The 24,162-nt window shown below is 36.0% G+C and overlaps 1 protein-coding gene across 2 annotated transcripts in view; it reads right to left on the bottom strand.

Annotated features, from left to right (window-relative positions):
• Nucleotides 1–24,162, bottom strand: part of igsf21a (immunoglobin superfamily, member 21a) — a 309,045-nt gene that overhangs the window by 19,421 nt on the left and 265,462 nt on the right. For both annotated transcript variants that reach the window (XM_073826190.1, XM_073826191.1), the window contains exons 5-6: nucleotides 23,157–23,272; nucleotides 5,976–6,456 (exon numbers count right to left, since the gene is read on the bottom strand). In XM_073826190.1, coding sequence (XP_073682291.1) covers nucleotides 5,976–6,456; nucleotides 23,157–23,272 — 597 coding nt within the window. The remainder of the gene's footprint in view (nucleotides 1–5,975; nucleotides 6,457–23,156; nucleotides 23,273–24,162) is intronic.

Below are 24,162 nucleotides of genomic sequence, written 5' to 3'. Positions count from 1 at the left end.
ATTGATGACTGTGGGCTTAATGTAATGTAATTTACCCAAGTACAACATGTTCCTGGATCAACATTCGTACCAGCTTCTACCATTAGGTTTACTTATGATGTTCTTCCAGGACCAACAAAAGATCTTTGTTATCCATGTTCAATCATGTCGTATTTAAGCCTGGCTTTCTTCTCGGTCTTGTTTGACCAAAACTTGCCAACTTCTCTCCTGCTTCTTATGGTCCAGTGAACTTCCAAGGCACAGAAACCCTCGACAGAGAAATAAGGCTGTTTGATTGCGCACAGATTCATTCACACTCCCACACACAGCCCACAACAAACATCTGCGTACTTATTATCAGTCTATTGGGTAGAGGAACTTGGCGTGCAAGCATAGATCATCTCTAGCCTCTGGATGTGAGAATATAACTCATTCCCCTTCTGTGTTTTTGCTGAATCAGTAGCACCTTCACCCATGCAAATCCTTACTGCTGAGCCTGGCTCAGCTTTAATTATGGAGAGGCACTGACTGAATCACTGCATATTTGGATATGACTGACAGACCGCCAAGTCAGGGCAACAAGCCCAGCCGTGATGCTCTGAGGTGAGGACAGCGTTCTGAGAACACCGCCTCCACGGACCAACCGCATCCATTTACAGCGCAAGTCTCGCCTCATGAATATGCAGTGAATGTAATACAAATTTGAGTCGCTGTCAAGATGTTTCTGTCTCATGTGGAAATATTAAAAACTGTGAAAGATTTATGACTTGTGAATGCTCCTATGACTTGCGTTTCATTTTCTGACTGAGCACAGGTTAGTGGATCACCTGTGCTGGAAGTGTTACGATAGTAACTCGAATTAAATCTTTTACCAGAACAACTGCATACATAATATATTCCAGTCTTATTTCCTAAATTAATGGCTGCTGAAAAATCAGCTTTGCCATCACATGAATAAATTACATTTTTGAATATATTTAAATATAAACCTCTGTATTTCAAATTGCAATTATATTACTGTTTTTACTGTATTAAAAAAAATGTTTTAAAGGGTTTCATTCTGACTTCAAAAATGACTGTTTTGCACATGCCAAGCAAAGAACAAAGAAAAAAATACAAAAACGTTCACGCATATGCATGCTTGTCTTCACATAGGAGCTCACTGTTGTCACTTGGGGTTGTGCCAAGCTCAAGCCAGGTATGTTAATGCTTTGAATTCTAAGTGAGATCCAATTAAAAACTGCACATTTTTGGATTTGTATTCTCTGGGTAAGAACAAAGAGAAGCTGAAATAGTGCTCTCGATCTTTCTTTCTTTTTTTTTTTTTTTAAGGAAAATAGATGCTGTTAAATTTATGGATTGAATTGTTGCACAGACAAGGCCTTGTTAAAATATGAAAGTGGAAAGTTAGCAAGGCTTTTCTAGGCCTACACTCTAGTGAATTTACTTCTGTCTCACTACACTGAAAGCAATGACACAACACCCTGCTTTCCGATGCAAACGTTTCTGCTCTCAAGACACATAAAACCGCTTTGATGCTGACACAGTCACTTGTTAAAATTGCACAGAAGTTTTTGAAGGAAATGTAATAAAAACGTGGTGGTTTATATAATAAACTGTAAGGCCTAGTATTGCATAATACAGTGAATTAAAATGCAGGGAATGTACATTACAAATAAAAGTGATTATTTTCTCATTTCATTTGGAACTCGATGGACGCAAACCAAAATAAAAGCTTATTTAAAACTAATGAATAAATCTGGCATGAGTGCAAAAACTGCTTCATGTTACATAACACTAGAGTTAAAAAAATACCCCCCAAAATAAAAAAGGGCCAGTTTGTGTCATTGTAAAAGAATATTGGTAAAAAACTATAATATTAATGCAGTTATAAATCATAAGTTATGATGTACTGTAAAGAAGTTAACACCGCTGTGCACAACCTGGGCTCATGACGAAAACATACAGTCAAGCCCAAAATTATTCATACCCCTGGCAAATTCTGACTTAAAGTTACTTTTATTCAACCAGCAAGTTTTTTTTTTGACCAGAAATGACACAGGCTTCTCTCAAAAGATAATAAGACGATGTACAAGAGGCATCATTGTGGAAAAAAATATTTCTCAGCATTTATTTACATTTGAACAAAAAGTGGCATGTCCAAAATTATTCATACCCTTTGCAAACTGTCACAGTCTATGGGAAAATCCAAAGTTCTAAACCATTCCAAATAGTCCAAGCTGTTCTAAAGCATCCTAATTACCCTGATTCATTGGGAACAGCTGTTTTAATCAACTCAACAGGTGAAAAACAGAAGCTTTCTGCTGTTGGTTTGTGGACAGTCATGGCTAAGACAAAGGAGCTCACCTGGACCTGCGGCTGCGCATTGTGGCTGCTCACAAGTCAGGAAAGGGCTATAAGTCCAAATCTAAATGTTTTGAAGATCCAGTGGCTACAGTGCAAAGTATTATTAAAAAATACAAGACGTTCCGCACTGTGAAAAATTTCAGAGGACGTGGTTGGAAGCCAAAAGTGACACCTGTGCTGGCCAGGAGGATAGTGAGAGAGGTAAAAAAGAATCCAAGGATCACCAGCAAGGCTATCCTGATGAATCTGGGCTCTGCTGTTAGCAACATCTCAAGGCAGACAGTCCAAAGGACACTGCACATCGCTGGGTTCCACAGACACAGACCAGGGAGGACACCACTTCTCCTGATAAGGCACACAATAGCCCGCTTGGCCTTTGCAAATGCTCATCTGGACAAAGAAGAAGACTTCTGGTCTTCTGTTTTACAGTCAGATGAAACAAAAATTGAATTGTTTGGCCACAATGATGTAGCCTTCATTTGGCGTAAAAAAGAAGCCTTCAACCCTAAGAACACCATCCCCACTGTCAAACGTGGTGGGAACCTAATGTTTTGGCCCATGGACCAGGGAACCTAATCACAGTAAACGGCACCATGAAAAAGGAGCAATACATCAATATTCTCAACAACAACATCAGGCAGTCTGCAGAGAAACTTGGCCTTGGGCACCAGTGGACATTTCAGCATGACAACGACCCAAAACACACAGCAAAAGTGGTGAAGAAATGGTTAGCAGACAAAAACAGTAACGTTTTGCAGTGGCCCAGCCAGAGTCCTGACTTGAATCCAATTGAGATTCTGTGGATGGTGCTAAAGATTAGGGTGATGGCAAGGACACCCTCCAACCTGAAAGAGTTAGAGCTCACCGCTAAAGATGAATGGGCAAAAATACCAGTGGAGACATGCAAAAAGCTGGTCAGCAATTATAGGAAGCATTTGATTGCTGTAATAGCCAATAAAGGATTTTCTATTGATTATTGAGAAGGGTATGAATAATTATAGACATGCCACTTTTTGTTCAAATGTAAATAAAAGATGAGTAATAATTTTTTTTCCACAATGATGCCTCTTCTACATTGTCTTAATATTCTCTGGGAGACATCTGTGTCATTTCTAATAATAAAAAAAAAAACTTGCTGGTTGAATAAAAGTAACTTTAAGTCAGAATTTGCCAGGGGTATGAATAATTTCGAGCTTGACTGTATATATACACACAGCTGTGTAGTAAACGCTGCTCTGTCCGAAAGCGAATGTCTGGAAAGCGAAACATGGAGCTGTAATCAAGAAAAAAATTCCCAGAAGTACGTTTTCGTCATGAGACCAGATAGGCTATGCATTATATACCTTTTAAAACGCATGTTCTTTCTCATCTGGCTTTGGGATACATCCCACAATGTATATTTTTATATTTCTCTATGTATCATTATTGTGTAAATAACATAAAGTCATCCTGCCAACTGAGAGCTGTGCAAAAACATCTACTCTAGTACAAACGATAAAGCAAAATCCATCCCACCTGACACATTTCTGTCGTCACACAGTATGTTATTCACTAAGGGATCTGTCTTTGTCATTTAGCACGAACCAATTCCTCACGCACTGCCTCCCATGATTCATTTTGGTACATCGTGGCTATACATGATCAAAGTTTACTCTTCCGTATTTCTCTCCTGTGGTTGTAATAATTATTTCAAAAACACCAGGGAACCATGTTTGAGTGAAAATAAACTCACATCTCTTTCTCATTCTAAGAGATAAACGTTTGCAAAAGAAGCAGATACTCTTGCGATAGAATTGCGAGTTCTGTCTGAGCCGCCATGAAACGCACAGGGGGAGATCATGCTGGAATGAGACGCGAATGACGGAACGAGCAAGAAAGAAAAATATCGAATGGAAACCGCATCAACTTCTAGACCATCCTCTCTTTCTTCGTCTTATCGCTGTTTTTTGTCCTTTCTCCCGCCTTCATCTCTTTCTGCACTGCTCCTGCACCACTAAGTGAGAGAAATGTCTCTGTTTATCTTGTCTTGCGTCTCATCACTTGCCTCTTTCTGAGGGCTGATAGCAGAGACTACAAGTGAGTGCTGCCTTTGAAGTGATAATGGGATCGTCAGGCCATCTTTGTTGTAGCTTTAAAAGCAAAAAAAGCCTCTCATCCATAAAAATACAAAGGTATGCCAGTATCCTATTCTTTGTTGTGCCACGACTTTCATTACTTATAAACAAGTAAACACAACTGGCCAATTTTTTTGACACAAATATGAAACGCAGCAAGCATATATTTAGCATCTTAATTAGCAGATGGTAGACTTCTTTATGATTATCGAAGGGTTGCGGCAGTGAGATCCAGCAACAATGCTGTCTTTGAGCGCACTGCGAAATTCCCTTTATGCTTGATTTCTTTAATTCAGGTTGACTTTTTCAATAACGTGGTTAAGTTAACTCAATCTAGTGCGCGGACAGCTCAATGAATTGGCCTGTCAGTCACTGGGAGATTTTGCATTCTGCATTAGTAACTGCAATCTGCTTGCCTGTAACGCAATTAAGCAACAAATAGAAACCAGTGTTGGTCTCACTGCATCTGTCAGATGGGGATGTAAAAAGATTCACCCGTGTTTAGACGTGGGGAGGTGAATAACTAGGTTGAAGGTCAAAAACAAAGCTTTCGCATTGAGCTTTGCATCTTGTGGAAGCCCGTTTACACCACTAAATAAAAAAGGCCATTGCGACTTATCATCTCACAATTCTGACTTTTTTTACATGATATAGACTTGCAGTTCTTAGAAAAAAAGTCACAATTGCGTGATATAAACGCGCAATTCAGACTTTTTTTCTCAGAATTGTAAGATATAAACTCATTTGCGAGTTATAAAGTCAGAATTGTGAGATGTAAACTTGCAATTCTGAGAAATAAAGTCAGAATTGCGTGATATACTAAAATATAATATAAATGCATGATATAAACTTGCAATTGCGAGTTATAAAGTCAGAATTCCGAGATAAAAACTCACAATTCTGACTTTTTTTCTTAGAATTGTAAGATATAAACTCATTTGCGAGTTATAAAGTCAGAATTGTGAGATATAAACTTGCAATTCTGAGAAATAAAGTCAGAATTGCGTGATATACTAAAATATAATATAAATGCATGATATAAACTTGCAATTGCGAGTTATAAAGTCAGAATTCCGAGATAAAAACTCACAATTCGGACTTTTTTTCTTAGAATTGTAAGATATAAACTCAATTGTGAGTTATAAAGTCAGAATTGCCAGATATAAACTTGCAATTCTGAGAAATAAATTTGAATTACGTAATACAACCTCGCAATTGTGAGTTAATGTCTCAGAATTGTGAGATATGAACCCACAATTCTGTGAACATATTAGTCTTTTTTTCTCCTCAGAACTGGACTTTATAACTCACAATTGGGCAATCATATCTCACGGTTCTGAGAAAAAAAGTCAGAATTGTGAGTTTATATGATGTAAACTTGCAATTTTGAGAAAAAAAGTCAGAATTGTGAGATAAAAAGTCGCAATTACCTTTTTTATTCTTTATTCAGTGGCGGAAACGGGCTTCTATAGCATCCTGCCGAATCAATGTTACAGACAAAAAAGCAATACTCACCCAGTGTGACCTCAGTCTGCATAGGCATGGAGAGAGCCGGGTGCGTGACCTCACAGCTAAACAGGGCGTCGTTGTCCAACTGCGGATTCAGAGTCCAGGTGAGCTTGGCCTGAACCAGCACAGACCCGTCACTCTGGGGGATTTGCGTGTTGCTGAAGTAGTACAGGGGGTCAGTGCTCTGAACCCAGCGTGGGAACTCTCGGCTGACCACTGTCTCTGGGATGGTCTCTGTGGCCGGGCTGGTCTCTTGGCCGGGCTGTCTGGCCATGTAGCTCCGCCCAGGGCTCTCCGTGTAGAGACGGCCAGGCCTGCCATCCGGACCCAGCAGAGATAGAGACTTTCTCAGCTTAGTGTCGTCCAGATCCCTGCTGATCAGAGGTCTGGCTCCACGCACGCCAGCGGAGCCGCCACCCTCGTAACTCACAGTGGGCGAAACGTAGGAGATTACTTCTATCAACTCTCCATCCCGTTTGAAATATACCTGGAAAGAGAGATGAAAAGGTACTGATTTTGCACTTCAATCAGACTAAAACAATGATTTCATTTTTTTTTAAACGTCAGGTAAACCCTTTAGTCTGATTGCCAGTTGGACCAAAAATGGACTGCCTCCAACTAGCCAATAAATATATCTAAATGAATGAAAGAATGTATGTGGGATGGAAGCAGACTCCAACTAGCCCCTAAAATATGCTGGTAAAAAAGTAAAATAAAAAAAATAAAAAATAAATAAATAAATAAATAACTAAATGTGGGATGGAAAGAGACTCCAATCAGTCCCAAAATTATATTTAAAAGCAAAATAGATAAACAAACAAACAAACAAATAAATAAATAGCATTTTTACTATAATAATAAAAAAAAAATAAATAAAAAAAACAGAACCCACCAAACAAACAAAACAAATAAATACATGTGGGATGGAAACAGACTCCAACTACCCCTAAAATATGCTGGAAATAAATAAGTAAAAAGCATTTTATTTATATAAAAAAAGTCCAGAACCAACCAAACAAACAACAAAATAAATAAATAAATGTGGGACAGAAACAGACTCTAACCAGCCCCTAAAATATGCTGGAAGAAGAAAAAAAAAGAAAAGAAAATAAACTAAGAAACGGATAACATTTTCATTTAAAAGACAAAAATAAAATAAAATAAAATAAAATAAAATAAATAAATAAAATAAAATAAAACCAACCAAACAAACAACAAAATAAATGTAAAAAATGTTTGATGGAAACAGAGTCCAACCAGCCCTTAAAATATGCTGGAAAAAAAAAAAATACTACTACTAATAATAATATAACCATAAAAATAAATAAATGTGAGATAGAAACCAACTCCAACCAGCCCCTAAAGTATGTTGGTAATAAATAAATAAATACATACATAGCATTTTATAAAAACAAAACAACAGCAAAAAACAAAACAAAACAAAAAAACGAACCAACCAAACAATAAAATAAAATTACTATTATTATTATTATTATTATTATTATTATTATTATTATTACTGGCTCCAGCTACTTAATTTTTTAAAACATTTAAAACATTTTAAGACATTTAATTTATGATTTTTTATTTACAAATATGTGTGAATTGAATACTAAAAATTTCATTTGTAATAAAGTTTGACTACTACTAACAGTTCTCATCAAAACAAACGTGTGACTGCATGATGACGATTAAATCAAAAAACTTGTTCAAATATATTCTCAAAACGGAGATTGACCGTCAATTGGATATCCAGACTGACTCTGAAAGTGTTTTGCAGATTACACATCTCCAAGCCTGAAAACCAGCATCATTCTGGCATAAAAGGTATGTTTTTTTTTTTTTTTTTAAGAAAGCGGACACAATAGTCAGCATTTGCCGCAATCAAAGTAAATTGTGAAATTACCTAAACAAAAGTATCTGGGACAATGCAAAGCGTCATTCAGCCCAGAGCGCCGGTGAATGGCAAATATACGTGACACAGTTTCAGCTTTGTGTTTGTGTTCCACCCGCGCCTCGCTGTAACAGCCTTTCTTCACTACAGTGCATTTGGGTATTAAGATTCCCGGCTGGTAAATCACTTGACAGGGAATTAAGTTCCCACTTCAGCACACAACCTCCAGATATGTGTATTAAATTCAGTAGGCCTAATGCCTGTAGCATTAATGTTTGCACAGTGCTCTGCTTGTACCCCTTTTACTCTCAATCCCTCCTTTTCCTACCCTCCACTGCTCCGCAAGAAGGAATAAGAGGGGTTCGGCGTAAAGCACTGCATGCTATATATATATATATATATATTTTTATATAATCTGCTTGTCCATTCTAGAACCTTTGGACACTTTAAATTCCGTTTGGAAAAGATCAAAGTTTCATTGCATTACAGAAGACCTTTCCTTACACTCTAGCCCTTTTTTGCCCTTTCTTTATGTGTGTGTGGCTTTGTCTGGATTTGATTTGATCTCACCATTTATGCTCCTGCACTCTGGTGGGTAAATAAACATAATGTAACATGGGTGAATTAAGCTCACGTCCTTGAGAACTCTTGTTTCCTGCTAGCAATGTCACAAAAATTCAGAGAGAGAGACGCAGCGAGAGAGGCTTGTAAGGGACAGCACTATTTTTCTGCGTGCGAGGATGTTTTTGCGGCTAATGTGCTCTAAAGTACACACTTTATCTTGGCTGCTGAGAGAGGTTAACAGTGTATACCACACTGTGGCTTTTACTTGCATTATCTGACTATTTGCGCCTGAAGCCACAGGGAAGAGCAGACAAAAGCAGATGCATAGTAGAACCCTCATGCTAATAGCTAAGGCTCCAGACAACAGCTAACGTCTAATATTAGTAGCTTGTGTGAGATAACAAAACAATGCCTTGACTACGAAGCCATTTAGAAAGGACAAAGCAATAACTCATGCTAGGGTTGAATAGAATTGCAAAGTATTGAGGATCTATAGGCCTCGGTTTTACTTAGCCAAACAAAGTCACACGAGGGAGTTTGCTGAGCATGCGCATTGTAGCAAGCAACGCCACAGTTTATCACATACACGCTTGCCATGTAAACACTATATCAAGGTTGCATATACCCCCCAGGGGGACTGGCACTGTAAGAAGTGTACAGTAAGTCGCTTTGGATAAAACATTCAGTGAAATGGTAAATTACGATAGTGGTTCTCATCTTTGCTTTTGTTTTTAAAAGGTTTTTGCTTGATCAGTGCAGTAGTAATTTTTCACTCTAATAAATCTAATACGCGCAGTTTTGTTTATTACACACATACTGTAGCGTGTGGCGCTCACAGTGTTTTCAGCCTCTGCGGCCTCAATATATAAGTACATGAACATATAAACAATCTCTAGAACTGCTCTGGAGTCACTTAATGAGCATTTTACAGTTTCTTAAAAAAAAAAAAAACTACGATCATATCATTTACAAACAGAAACTTAAAGGTCTTCACAGCAACCTGTCAAAATAAAAGTTTGGTTTAGCTTGAAGAAAAGGTGACAGAAATATATTACTTAATGTAATGAGTGTACTACTACTACTAACAATAAAATTATCATTAAAAGATTATTTTTTATAGAATATTTATTAGAAAATTCATTTACCAGAATACACAACATAGTGCAGTGGTTCTCAACCTTTTTTGGTCCAGCGCCCCCCTACCCATTATTCAGGTCCCTCACCGCCCCCCATCAAATAAATCGTAGTCTAATTGTCCTCAATGAATATTAAAATTGATTGTTATTAGTATTTTGTGTTTATAATAGGACTGTTATTATATTTATAGCAATTCAAATGTATGGGGTCATTACAATTTTTACGAAATTAATTTAAGGATGCATTGAATTGAGCATTTTTTTTGTTACAGTAAATTATATATATATATATATATATATATATATATATATATATATATATATATATATAATAAAATAACATTCATTTGCAGTTTTTAGCAAATTGGTGATTTTCATTGCTACAGCTTTAGTGTTTTTGTGATGCTGATATACTTTATTGCCCCAAATTTAAAAAAGACTAAATAAAAATTCCTGTTTAGAACATATCCAAAAGGACATTTTTACATAAGTGATTTTAGTTTGTTCTTCCATTTCTGGAACTCTCGAACACCCTTTTTACTGCTGTGTTATGTTTGGATATTTTCAATTAGCTTTCAGTAAAAAAATAAAATAAAAAATATCCCTTGGAAAATACCCTGCTTTTTGAAAATATATATTGAATTCCCTTTTTTCTGAGATAGTAGACATGGTTAATTTTGTGGGTAATACCACATTTACACATGCAAATGGAAGAAATGTAAACTCTACTTTACTATATTTCACAATTTTTAGAATATTTAGAAGTTTGCTTACAAATACCTTAAAGAAAACTAAGTACAACACTAAAAGTTGGGACGTTTTGTAAAATGATAAAATCTATGATTTGTTAATTCTATTTAACTTTTATTTAATTGACAACATTACAAAGAAAAAGAAAAGTCACAAAAGTGCAACACACTCCAAAACAATTGGGGCAGAAGAAAAATAAAAGTGAAAAGCTTATTATAGAATAAGCTAAACTGTTTTGAAACAGTTGACAGGAGGCAGGTGAATTGGTAATAGGTGAGGGGATCATCTTTGGGTATAAAAGGAGCTTCTCAGTCTTTGCAAGCAAAGCTAGATCGTGGCTCAAAATTTGTTTATATTAACAAAAATATATTGGCCAGTGTAAACATTGGAATTTGTTTCTTTGTACTTCAGTCAATTAATAAATGTTAAAGAGATCAAATTACATATTCTTATTTTTTTTGTAATTCAGCATGATTTCTGAAAGATCATGTGACACTGAAAACTAGAGTAATGAAGCTTAGCATAAGAGGAAAACACATTTAAAATATATTCAATTAAAAAAGCTTTTTAATGGTATATATATTTTTTAAAACAAACAAATGCAACCTTTGTTCATTCATCCATTAAAAAATCTTATTTGCCTTTTTTAATAGTAATGTATATTTTATTTATAATATTTAGGCTATTTTAAAAGCATGTAACCTATCTAAACCCAAATATAACAGCCCACATTAGCATGTACATACTTTTATTTCAAATAGGCCTATATGTAATTGAATGCCGCATGACATTCATGACATATTTGATTTGACTGGGCAAGAAATATCATTATCATTAGTTTCCCAAGGAGCAAAAAAGCAACGTGCAGTAAAAAATAGGCTGGGCTGTTATTTGTGAGCTTTGAATACATTCTTTAAAAAATTGGCATTTAAATCATTTGGCAAACAAAAAGCTTTCATATTATTATCTTTTTCTAAACAAGAAAAAGCATCTCATGCTTGACCGTGACTATTGTTGTAAACTAGCAGCCAGCTAACACTTAAGGTCATTGCACACATTGAGTCCGAATTTTTCGCACGTTAAAAAATAAATACCTCACGTTATGTTAATCACACTTGCACACTGCCTCCAAATTTTTCGGATCGGGTTTGATTTTTTGCGTTTTTCGCATCTGTAGCAAGCATTTTGAGAGGTGTTTGACAGTTCAGAGCCACCGTACAAGCGAACGCCAAAATCCAGAATTGCGTCTGTCAAATTCGTTCACTTTGTCCCGCAGCACAAAGCACTGTAAAGGTCCTTGTACGCTGAGTTCGCAAAAATTAGTGGTCTTCTTAATATTATGTGGCTCCAGTAATGCTAGCAAAGCATCAAAGATTACTGACATCCTGAAATAAACTCTGAATCACCCGGGATAATCCCGCAGTTTATTAATAAGGAGGTGCGCCTTAAAAGTATTCCCTCACTCCTCTGTATCTGTTTCTCTTTTTAAGAAGAGAGTCAGTGGACAACATCGTTCTATTTCGTCGGACTCAGTGTGCAAGGTTTCTGTGCGTGACGAATTTTTAGGATTACGAATAGGAAATAACGTATACGAACGTATACTGCTACACTGGCCGCGAACGGCACATCAAGTTGCGTTAAAGCACGTAGCTCCCGTTATAATGAGTCATTCAGTAACTGAGCGCGAGCGCTACAGTAAACGCATTCCTCGCGCTTATGCTGCAGACAAGTCGACAAATAGAATACAGAAAGTGCGCTTTGATGCATCCAGTGTAGAAATGGCATTAGGATGTGGCAGACTATTTTCTTCTGCAAGTTTTAGCTCAAACATATTCGGTTTGAACTCGTCATAACCAAACGCCCCCCAAAACCACTTCAGCGCCCCCCTTTCAAAATTATTGCTTTCAGCGCCCCCCGAGGCTCTCCCAACGCCCCCTGGGGGGCGGTACCGCCCCCGTTGAGAAACACTGACATAGTGTTTCTGAAAAAAAAAGAAAAAATAATAATAAATTAGTTTTTTAAAAATAAAAATATTTATGTAGAGATGCTTCTGATTATTACGATTTAATGAAACCATTCAAATAGAATCCAGAAAATTAATAGAAAATACAGAATTTGGTCAAAATAAAACAAAATTTAAGAGAGAGAAAAAGTATTTCCTAACTTTTAATAAATTGCTGTTAAACGTTCATGTTTCATGATAATAAAAATGTTATTTAAGAATTTAAACATAGTCTCGAAAAATTTAAATGGAGAAAGAAAAAATGTTTATATATATGTGACCCTGGACCACAAAACCAGTCTTAAGTCGCTGGGGTATATTTGTAGCAATAGCCAAAAATACATTGTATGGGTCAAAATTATTGATTTTTCATTTATGTCAAAAATCATTAGGAAATTAAGTAAAGATCATGTTCTATGAAGATTTTTTTTGTAAAATTCATACTGTAATCCTATCCAAATGTAATTTGTGATTAGTAATATGCATTGTTGAGAACTTAATTTGGACAACTTTAAAGGTGATTTTCTCAGTATTTTGATTTTTTGCACCCTTGTTTGCAGTACCTACATGTCACCAGCATGTGGAGCTATAAATCCTCTGCCACAATCTGGGTTAGATCTGAGAGAGAGAGGTAGTCTGCCTCTGCAAATAGTGCACAGAACTCCTATTCATAGCCATGCTAATCACCAAGGTAACGGTCACACAACATGCTCAACTCATTCCCAGACCCGTTCTTTTGCAAACACAGTCTCTTCAATTATTCATACTGTAATACAGCTCCTTGAATTTAGTCCTGTTTGAACAAAAGTCAGTTTTTGTATTTTGTAGATGTCATACTTGAGATTTTACTTTAAAACATTCTGAAATATATATGCTCTCACCTACATTTTTTCTAAAGAAATCAAAATGCACACACACACACACACACACACACACACACACACACGTTTGTTTTTGTGAATTGTGGGGACATTCCATAGACGTAATGGTTTTTATACTGTACAAACGATATTTGCTATCACCCTACACCTTCCCTACACCTAAACCTAGCCCTCACAGAAGACTGTGCATATCTTTACATTCTCAAAAAAACGTATTCTGTATGATTTATAAGCCTTTTGAAAAGTGGGGACATGTCCTCATAAGTCACCCTCTCCTTGTAATACCTATGTCATACCCATGTTATTACACAAATTTGTGTCCTGATATGTCACAAAAACAAACACACATACACACACACACACACACACACACACACACACACACACACACACACACACACACACACACACACACACACACACACACACACACACACAAAAACGCTTAAACACAATTCCACAATGTCCAATTGGGATGTTATAATAACTACCGTACATTATGGTAAGTGCCATTAATCATTTCAGCAGAGCATTGCTTATTACTGGTAATATCTTATCACACAATGAGCAGGAAAAGGCCATTGTTTCTTTTCACAGGGGATAATCAATTGTCCCTATATTAATTTCTCTCTAATGTGCCTTCAATAATTGCCTTGTATCTACAGCCCTAGTCACAATGCTCATTTCCGTCGATACAAATTAGATATCAGACATGTTTGACGCGCTGTTGATGGGATGCCTTTGATTGGCTGTTGTCTGGGGAAAAGAGAGTTTCTAAAGTCCTTTTTAGGGAGATGCTGGGCTGTCACACGTCTAACTCCCACGCAACCCGAAATAGTTCCGCATGAACGCAGCTCTCGCGTCTCTGGTCTTAGTTAAGAGAGTAATTACACAGCAGCAAATGTAGTCTATCCAAGCAGGATATATTGCACAATAATACAGTAAGTGCTGAAATAAGCCAAAATAGCATGTAGTTCAGTGCCCTTGAAGTGTTTTGGCAGTTCTTAGACGCACAGCATTACAAAGGGAAAGGAAAAAAAGCCCCCTCTGTTTCAGGTCTTGAATGCACAGATTTTCCAACACGCTTTGCACAATGGATGCGCACAAAAAAAAGCATGCATGCGCGTGCACCTCTGTGGATTTAAATGAGCACAGCAAACAAAACAACGATGTAATTCCGCGTGCTCGCCGAGAGCACAATGCTTCACGCTGCCAGCAGAGCGGTTTGCCCGTGAATGGACGCTAATGAAAGCACCTGCATGCAGCTTATTGCCAAGCGCACTATTTTGAGTGGAAAGCTCATTTACAGACTTGACAATAGTGGCTGTTCCTTTTCTACTTCCTAAAATTGTCATATTTAATCACTGGAGTGTCAAAGAGATGATGGCCTTACTTCTGCTGTTACAATGTGCGAGTGAGAGCCGAACGGACTTAATGGCAGATAATATGAGGGATGATTATCTAGCCCTCTTTCAATCAGCACCGGATTGTGCACAGAACACACCAGCCTGGCCCGTCAGCTGATGGACTGCTGTGTTTTCGAATGATGCTCTTCATGGTGTTTAAAGACAGGAAACATCCCTTGAGGCTCATCGGCCATGTAAGGAGACTCCCAAACAGAATACTTTTGACAAATAGGATTAAAATGACATATATAAAGTCATATCAGTGGCCTAGAGAAAGCAGTTATGTTTTATGTAAGGGTGAGATGCCCTTGTGGTAATTAAATGCTACTCATTCTATTTCATTAACCTCTCTATTATCAGCCCCATTTGTTAATATAAAAATAAAAATGTTTTCTAGCAAATTTAGCATTTATACAATTGCCCCTTTGCAAAGACCTGACAACTTTTGTTCCGGTTGCTATATCCGACAAGCCATGGCGCTCTCATGCCACACATCCTGTTCTCACAAGGGGCAAAGAGGAAATTGACAATTTCAGGACAGAACAGGTTACTTCTGGTATGAAAAAGTCTCAGCTTTCAAATTTTGTCATTTTTAAAAAAGTCAAACAATAAATACCATTTTGTGGCTCTCTAATGTGTTGTGACAGATCGCTAACGCCTCAGTTCAAGCAGCATGTGAACTGATAATCTTTTCCTCTTTACAACTTACAGCATGCAATAAGCATGAATGAACATCAGAAGGTATCTTGTTTCAAAGACATCAATACAAACCATTTTTTAAGTTCAAGTCCACCGACGGTAATCTTGTAAACTTGTGTCTGGTTTGTTTGTCAGACAAAAATAGTAGATTCGGTGTTATGATTGGTCAGATTGCCTGTCAATCAAACCCTGCGAAGGGTCAATTGCATCAATAATGAAAAACATATGATGCAGCATTGGTACATAATAATGTTTAGGACAACCTTGTCCACTAATTATCAATTTTTATTTTTAATTTTTTTGTCACTCTCAACTTGTAGGTCCAGTTATGGACAGCTGCGATTTTTTTGTGAAACAGAAACAATGAAATTTTCAACAATCTTTATATAGAAACAAACAAACAAAAAAACAAAAGCAAAGCAAAACAAAACAAAAAAGGTAAGCAAAGTGAAACAAATAATAAAAAAACAAACAAAAGCAAAGTGAAACAAAAAAAACCCGAAGCAAAGTGAAACAAAAGCAAGGCGAAACCAAAAAAATGAAGCAAAGCAATGCAAAACAAACAAAAGCAAAGCGAAACAAAAAGCAAAGCAAAGCGAAACAAAGGAAAGCGAAACAAAACAAGGCAATCAAAACAAAAAAATTAAGCAAAGCAATGCAAAACAAACAAAAGCAAAGTGAAACAAAAAACGAAGCAAAGCAAAAGCAAAGTAAAACAAAATGCAAAGCAATGAAAAACAAAAGCAAAGCGAAACAAAAAACAAAATGAAACAAAAAACAAAGCAAAGCAAAAATAAAACAGCGAAGCAAAGTGAAACAAAAACAAAAAAGCTAAGAGAAACAAAACAACGGCAAGCGAATCAAAACAAAAGCAAAACAAACTAAACTAAAACCAAAGTGAAACAAAAAGCAAAGCAAAAAATACAAAAGCAAAACAATAAAGCAAAGTGAAACAAAACTAAAGCAAAGCGAAAAAACAACAGCAAAGCAACAAAAAACAAAAGCGAAACAAAACAGCAAAGTGAAAAAACTAAAGAAAAGTGAAACAAAACTAAAGTAAAGTAAAAAAAAACAAGAAACAATGCAATGCAAAATGCAAAATAAAGCAAAGCGAAATAAAAAAGGGAAACAAAAAGCAAAGCAAAGTGAAACAAAAGCAAAACAAAGTGAAACAAAAAAGCCAATAGAAACAAAACAACGGCAAGCGAAAAAAACAAACAAAAGCATAGCGAAACAAAAAGCAAAGTGAAACAAAAAGCAAAAAATGCAAAAGCAAAACAAAAAAGCAAGGTAAAACAAAACTAAAGCAAAGCAAAACAACAAAAAACAACAGCAAAGCAACAAAAAACAAAAGTGAAATGAAACAGCAAGGCAAAGTGAAAAACAAAAGAAAAGTGACAGAAAACTAAAGCAAAGTGAAACAAAAAGCAAAAAACAAAAGCAAAGCAAAGTGAAACAAAAGCAAAACAAAACAAAAAGCAAAGCAACAAAAACAATTAAATCCCCCCCCCCCCCATACACAGACAAAAACAACAGAACAAAAGAAAAAAAACAAGTAGGAAAAAACAAAGGAAAATAATGAAATGCATTCATTAATTCACTGAGCTGAAAAATGTTGCAACTGAATCACTGAATCATGGAGTGACACTGGGAACTGAATCAGTAAATGCATAAATTCATCCAGTTCTCAAATCAGGCTGATTTGCTTGCTTAGGTTTTATTTTGTTTTTTGCCATTTGTGGAACTTACAGCTTTGTGTTTATATAACAGCTTTGAATATAACAGAATATAACAGATTTGGAATAACACCAACGTGAGCAAATAATGACAGCATTACCTATTTGTGTGTACTATCCCTTTAAATTCAACATCCAAATCTGCCGGAAGAATTTTGTCAGCCTGATGAAAGACAAAATTGTCTGAAAAGAGCTGAACAGTGACAAAATAAAGACAGCCTTTTTCCAAAAGCGGCGAGATGATGAACATGCCTGGTGCTCAGCTCACTGTGGGAATGATACAATGTTTTGAACCCCAAGCTATGCACGCTGGCTGTTAAATTGATTTCAAGAGGGTGTTAAACTGCAAAGCCATGGCATTGATTTGACTTCCTAGAGATTGTTTAAAAAAAAGAAGAAGAGTGAACGCATGAAAAAGAAAATAGAAAATGTTTCAGATGATGTAGAAAAAAAAAGCCATAAGGCAGTGACACCAGAAAAGCCCAAATGAGATGAATCATAAGACAGTAAAGAAGAAAGGCATTTGAAGTTGCAGAAGAGAAATTCAGTCCAATGCTGGAGCCCTGGAGCACAGCAGTATCTGTTGAGAATAACATTAGTTTATTTGTACTTACTTTATAGTTTACTTTTACTTTTACTAGTTTACTTTATATTTGGTTTTCTGTTTTTTAATCATTACTTGTCTTTATTCAGATCAGAATATTGTTTGGTAAGACGTTTTAAACAACTAAATGTTAAAAGAATGAAAGATTTATTAGTTACGGAGACTGTATAATAATCAAATAATGCCCCAAGTGTTACAATACGTGTTTGTTTGTTTACTCATTTAGTTTTGTTGTTGTTTTTACAGTAAAGTAGATTACAAGGTGACTTTGACATCATTGTTTTCCCGTAATGGGGCAGCTTCAGGTCCGGAGATACCAAATTATTTCCTGTGGACAATTAATTTCAAAACATTGTTTTGCAGCGCTTCTAAGGTTTGAACGTAGAATAGAGCCAGTAATCCACATGAGATGTAATATAATTTGGCAAAACATTTTTACCCATCCAGCTGTGGTTCCATCGAGACCCAGATTCTGAATCAATTTTAGAGCCTTATCAACATGCATAAAACTACTCCTCCCTTTCTCTATTTCTTAAGCACATACCTAATTACCACACAATATTATGTACTTAATTAACTTCATTAAGTGCTATCCTTTATGGTGCAGCCTTCAAATGCTTTTGTTTTGATGAGGATATAAAAAATGATAATAAAAATAATCCTATTTTCATAGCCCAACTATCAACACTAATGATAAAAAAGCCATAAAAAATATTCTCTCATTCAATTTTACACAAGCAAACCTAAACATACACTACCGTTCAAATGTTTATTTTTTTATCTCTTTCTATCTCTAGCAAGGATGCATTAAATTGATCAGAAGTGACAGTAAAGACATTTACATTGTTACAAAAAATTCTATTTTAAATAGAAAGTTCAAAAGAAGCATTTATTCATCAAATAAATATATTAAAAATGTATGATGGTTTACAGTTTACACAAAAACATTAGCATTGATTAAAAAAGTTTCTTGAGCAGCAAATCATTATATTAGAAAGATTTCCTGAAGGATCATGTGACACTGAAGACTTGAGTAATGAGGCTGAAAAAGTAAATCTTTTATACATAACATATTTTAATATAATATAAATATTAGGGCTGTCAGTCGATTAAATTTTTTTAATCTAATTAACTACATGACGTTTCGATTAATTAATCTAATTAACACAAAATAAATTTGACTGCGAAAATACCCACAAAAGATTTTTTTAAAGCTATTTTTGTGTTAAATGAGAAAGTCAAGTTAACATTACAAATTGTAGCTTTCGAAAGAAATATTTTATTTGATTCAACATAGAATTTATTACACAAATATTTAGGCTGCAACGACCTAACGTAAACTATGGAACATAAAAGAAGATAATTTGAGAATCGTCTCAGTATTTTTTGTTTATACGATGAAAGTCACTGGTAACAAAAACTGCTTTTATGTTCCACAAAAGAAAGGTCTGAAATGAGAAGAGGGTGAGTAAATGATTATTATTATTTTTTTTATGAAATGATACTCTAAATAAGAAACTTAATCTGCCAGCACACGATGATTCGGTAAATTTCTTTATGAGTCATTCATTCATTTGATTCATTCAAATGGCTGATTCATTCAGGAATGAAGTAAATGGCTCTCTTTATAAATGAGCTTTTGAATCATTGGTTCACATGATTCGTTCAAAATGCAGATTCATTCAGAAACTAAACAATGCTGTGTTGCTCAGACATGCAACAATTCTGCTATAGCTTCAAAGGTAATAGGTTCTCTGCAAAATTTAGAAAAAACATAACATTTAAAAATAAGTCATCGGATGCCCAAGTTGATATGTTTTCTTAGGGCCTTAATGACAAGTTTATAACATACTTTGATTAAAATTTCTCAAAGGTAGTGTAAAAAACACTATTTTTACCTTGTCAAAATCAGCACTATGCAAGCTATTCTGTTGCATGTTCCTTTAAATGCTAATGAGCTCTGCACGCCGCACCCCTCTCTGCCATGGGATGATGAGCCTTAATGTTTACTTTAGCTGCATTTAGCGGCAAAACTTGCTAATAAGCACATTATTAAGAAAGGCCATTTGCAAAGGTGCATAAAAAACCCCACTTCTGCAAGTAATGCTGCATCAAGAATGATTCGCATGAACATAGACACATATGTAGATCGTGATCAGCACTTTCTTTTCAAAAACAAAAGTAAGATGTCGGGAGTAAATGACCACTGCTGTGTTCATTATTACATCCAACAACAGAACACCTCAATCGCTCAATTGGAGACATTCTTGTCTTCCCCGGCACCTGAGTCGACACAATGGCAATCGGAGTTGGAATGTTTCAGCTCGGTGAGGGCGGGACTACGGTAAGGAGCTCATGTCAATCAACTACCGTGGGAGTGGCCGACAAGAAGCTGAGAATGACCTTAATGATGATTTAAAAAAGGGCATATTACTTTTAAAGATTAAAAAAAATATCACTGGGTGGATTTTTATCATTGTAGGGTGGTTGTGTACACCAACTGCCAACACACATGTTTAAACAACATGTAAAAGTGAGTTTTGCATCTGATGAACCCTTTAAGTTAACACGTTAAACTGACAGCCTTAATAAATATCTAACATTTTGTGGGGTATCATTCTTCTTTGTAATATACATGTTCACATTATTATTATTTTTAATATTATACATTTTCTATACTTGTTTTTTTTTTTTTTGACTATGCACATGCCATGTTTTTTCAGCTATGACTCCAGCTATGTTAGAAAACATATTTACACTGATTAAATGGACAAATAAAAAAAACTGTATTCCATCAACTGTGTGCCATTTTGACAGCAAGAAGTTTTAGAAATGCATTTGTTTCTAAATATATTCACAGGCTATTGAAAATATGGAAAATATTGTCAAACAGTACAAGAGAGAAGCAACCTTTATATTTCCGAATAAGTTGTCTACACACAGGCAAAAGAACGGGCTCACTCACTATTGAAGATGACACAAATCAAGCCACATTCAACCAGCAGCCCAAATCTGAAACTCCTTTGAAAAATATTATCGCAAGAGCCTCATCAAGCTCCCAGACACCTTTGACTAAGATCTTTTCAGCTCTAATTTAACCACTGTTTCTTGGCTCCCGTCGCTCGTCTGCATTAGCGGGTCTACCTGGGAGTTTGATGAGGAGCGTGCAGCCTACGCTGATGAAGCGGAGACTGTCTTGTGTGAATGAATGGCAGTGGATTGGCTGGTAATGAGGGGCAGAGCGGTGGGGCGAACTCTCCTTGGGACTTGCGCTCATGGGTTTTGTGCTAATGGAGGCCAGAGCTGGTCAGCCTTGTGCTCGGCAATGTGACTCTTCAGGTGGGGTGGTGGAAATTATTTTCACACCGCACGCCTATCATGCTGGGCTCTTAATTGCTGGAGATGGGGGCAAGATAGATCCGGAATACATTACGCTGCGCCCACAGAGTATGATTAATGGGCTGGAGGGATTTTTTACAAACCGCTGGCTGAACTCAAGCCGAGCTTGTGTGGACGCCGTTCGTGAGGTTGAGGTGTGTGGGCCGCAGAAACCCCACTGACTTCAATGAAAAGATTCACTTTAAATAGTTATAGGGCCTTTGCTCTCTATCTTATACACAATCAACGCACAAACAGTGAATAAGAATAAACAATAAACAGAATAAACAGAACTGCAAAATGGACTCCATCTGGCACCTATGCTGGAACATATGTTCCACTATGCTGGAAAAAAAAAAAAAAAAAAAAGACTAAGGTAACTATTATTAAATAAAACCATTAAAAAAATATTTCTGTCTTCATTTACCCTCATGTCAAACCTTTCTTCTGTGAAACACAAAAGATAATATATTGAAAAATGTGTTGATTTTTGTTTGTGTGTGTGTCCACACAATGAAAGTCAGTGAGGTCCAGTGTTGTTTTGTACCCCATTGACTTTCATTGTATGGAGAAAAAAAAAAAAAAAACATCTGAGAAATTCTATAAAATATCTTCTTTTTGCGTTTGTTACAGAAGAAATAAAGTCATCCAAATTTGGAAAGATATAAAATAAAATAAAATAAAATAAAATAAAAAAAGAATGAATGAATAAATAATGTTTTTTAATAATTTCTTTAAAATATCTTCTTTTTGTGTTTGTTACAAAAGAAATTAAGCCATGCAGATTAGAAAGACATAATAAAAAATAAATAAATAAATAAATAAATAAAATAACATAAAATTAAAAAGTCTTTGGTTACAACCTTTAAGAAAATCATTCAAAACAAGAAATTCTGTCTTCGTTCAATCACCCTCATGTTTCTTGTGTCAAACCTTTCTTCTGTGAAACACAAAATATATTGAAAAATGTGTGTGTATCCATACAATGAAAGTCAATGAGGTCCAGTCTTGTTTAGTACCTCATTGACTTTCAATTGTATGGACAAACAGCTGAGAAATTCTTCAAAATATCTTCTTTTTGTGTTTGTTACAGATGAAACAAAGTCATAAGGATTTGGAAAATCTGAAGAAAAAAAAGAAAGAAATTCTGTCCTACCCTTATTTCTCTCATTTAAAACCTTTCTGTAAAATACAAAAGATGTGTTGATTTGTGTTTTTTTTTTCTTACAGAAGAAATAAAGTTGTACAGATTTAGAAAGACATAAAAAATAAAATAAAATAAAAATAAATATTTTTTTCAATGAATGCCATTAAGTCTAATATTACAAAAAATATTACTAATATTACTTATGTCTCTCATGTCAAACCTTTCTTCTGTGAAACACAAACGATAACATATTGAAAAATGTTGATTTGTGTGTGTGTGTGCATGCAATGAAAGTCAATGAAGTGTTGTTTTGTACCACATTGACTTTCATTGCATGGACTACAACCGCTAAAAAATCCTTTAAAATAGATTTTTGTGTTTATTACAGAAGAAATAAAGTCGTACAGATTTGGTAAGACATACAAGTGTTTAAATGATGACAATTCTCTTTATGTAGGCTATGGACAAATCATCTTGTTCTGTTTTGATTAAAAAGTCCATTTGATGTGCTCGTCTGTAATAGGGGATTTGCTTATTTACAAGTCAACTCAAATTAAAACAATCACATTAAGAAAACAATAAAATTATATTTTCTTACGACGTGATTTGAAGGAGCAATTAATCTTGCTAAACTAGTACTTAAAAAAACATTTCACAAAATATGGGACATTTTTTGCACATTATGAGTGTAGACAGATTTGCATGCATTTTGGTTGATGGTTACGGACTGTAGTGTGCTGCAAAACTCAGCAAAACAATAAAAACAACAAATTCCAGTGGCAGAACTACCCTCATTATAACACACATGAAAGAAATGAAAAATTGGAGATGCCTCCTCTGGATTAGACGCATCCCCACTGTGAGCTATTTCATAAAGTAGTGGGGACCAAATCAACCATGGCTAAAAAAATAAAAAAAATCTTAGGGACTTCTCTCCACTGTAAACGATGCCTATTTACAGTTTAAACAGCATGTGTTTGTGAAACTCACCGACGGAGCTGGTTTGCCTCCTTTGGCAGTGCAGATCAGAGTAAGGTTCTGGGCCTGGTAGCGGCTGAACGGTGCTGGCGTGTTCTCCGCCACAACTGAGATGTTGTTAGGTGGAGCTGTGAAATAGAAAAAGACATTTATAAGACATTCTGGGACACTTTGACCATTTTCATCAATCTGAGAGGCATTTCAGAGCTGCATTTTCCTAATGACATGCACAGTTACTCCCCATTAAGCGTTAGAACGCTAAATCTGCATACTACGCTCTTTGGTCTTTGAAACAGATTCTGAAATCGTGTGTATATCCAATGCACTTTCAAGTGGAGATGTAGTGGTGCATGGCTGGGGGTTTTGAAGCATGTCAGCATAGCTTTATTCTGTCAATGAGAGCCCGACTTCTCATATGGGCCAGTAAAGAAGCAGAAAAATACTGAGAACTCTTAAGGCAAAAGAGGAAGGAAGCGGAAGTCTGGAAGATGAGAGGATGGTGGTAGGGCCACAGGGAGTTTCAGAGCTGGATTTCTTGGTCTGCGAAGACTCTGACCCCTCGCAGTGAAATGAGATACAACCACCTACGATGCAGAACCGCAAATGTGCGGTCCTGGGGGTGCTGTTACAGTGCTTGGCATTCCAGCAGCTATCTGAAACATAAAAAGCAGCGGTCATAAAGGCTGTGTGTGTGAAACCCAAGTTGTTTAAGACGACGTGGGAAGCTTTATGCATATAATATCAACCAACTCCTGCCAAGCTCCACTGGGGAGCCATACGAGCGTGTCATGACATCGGAAAAGCAGAAGCGTATGTCTTGACCGCCTGCGGGGATCCACAGGGAAGGCGAAGACGGACTTCCTGGTACTTAATGTAGAAAGGATATGACGCTGGAAGGCTTGAAAACAAAGCCTCTCCCAGTTCTCCATTTGAATAGCCTTTATTTAAGCCTACCTGTCAGCTGGAACGAGCTGACTTTATCAGCTGTTCAGGGATAAAAAGGGGCGTGTGGGTTTAT

Source organism: Garra rufa, chromosome 20 (genome assembly GCF_049309525.1).
Source record: "Garra rufa chromosome 20, GarRuf1.0, whole genome shotgun sequence".
NCBI lineage: Eukaryota > Metazoa > Chordata > Actinopteri > Cypriniformes > Cyprinidae > Garra > Garra rufa.
This window is presented reverse-complemented; position numbering and strand designations above follow the sequence as displayed.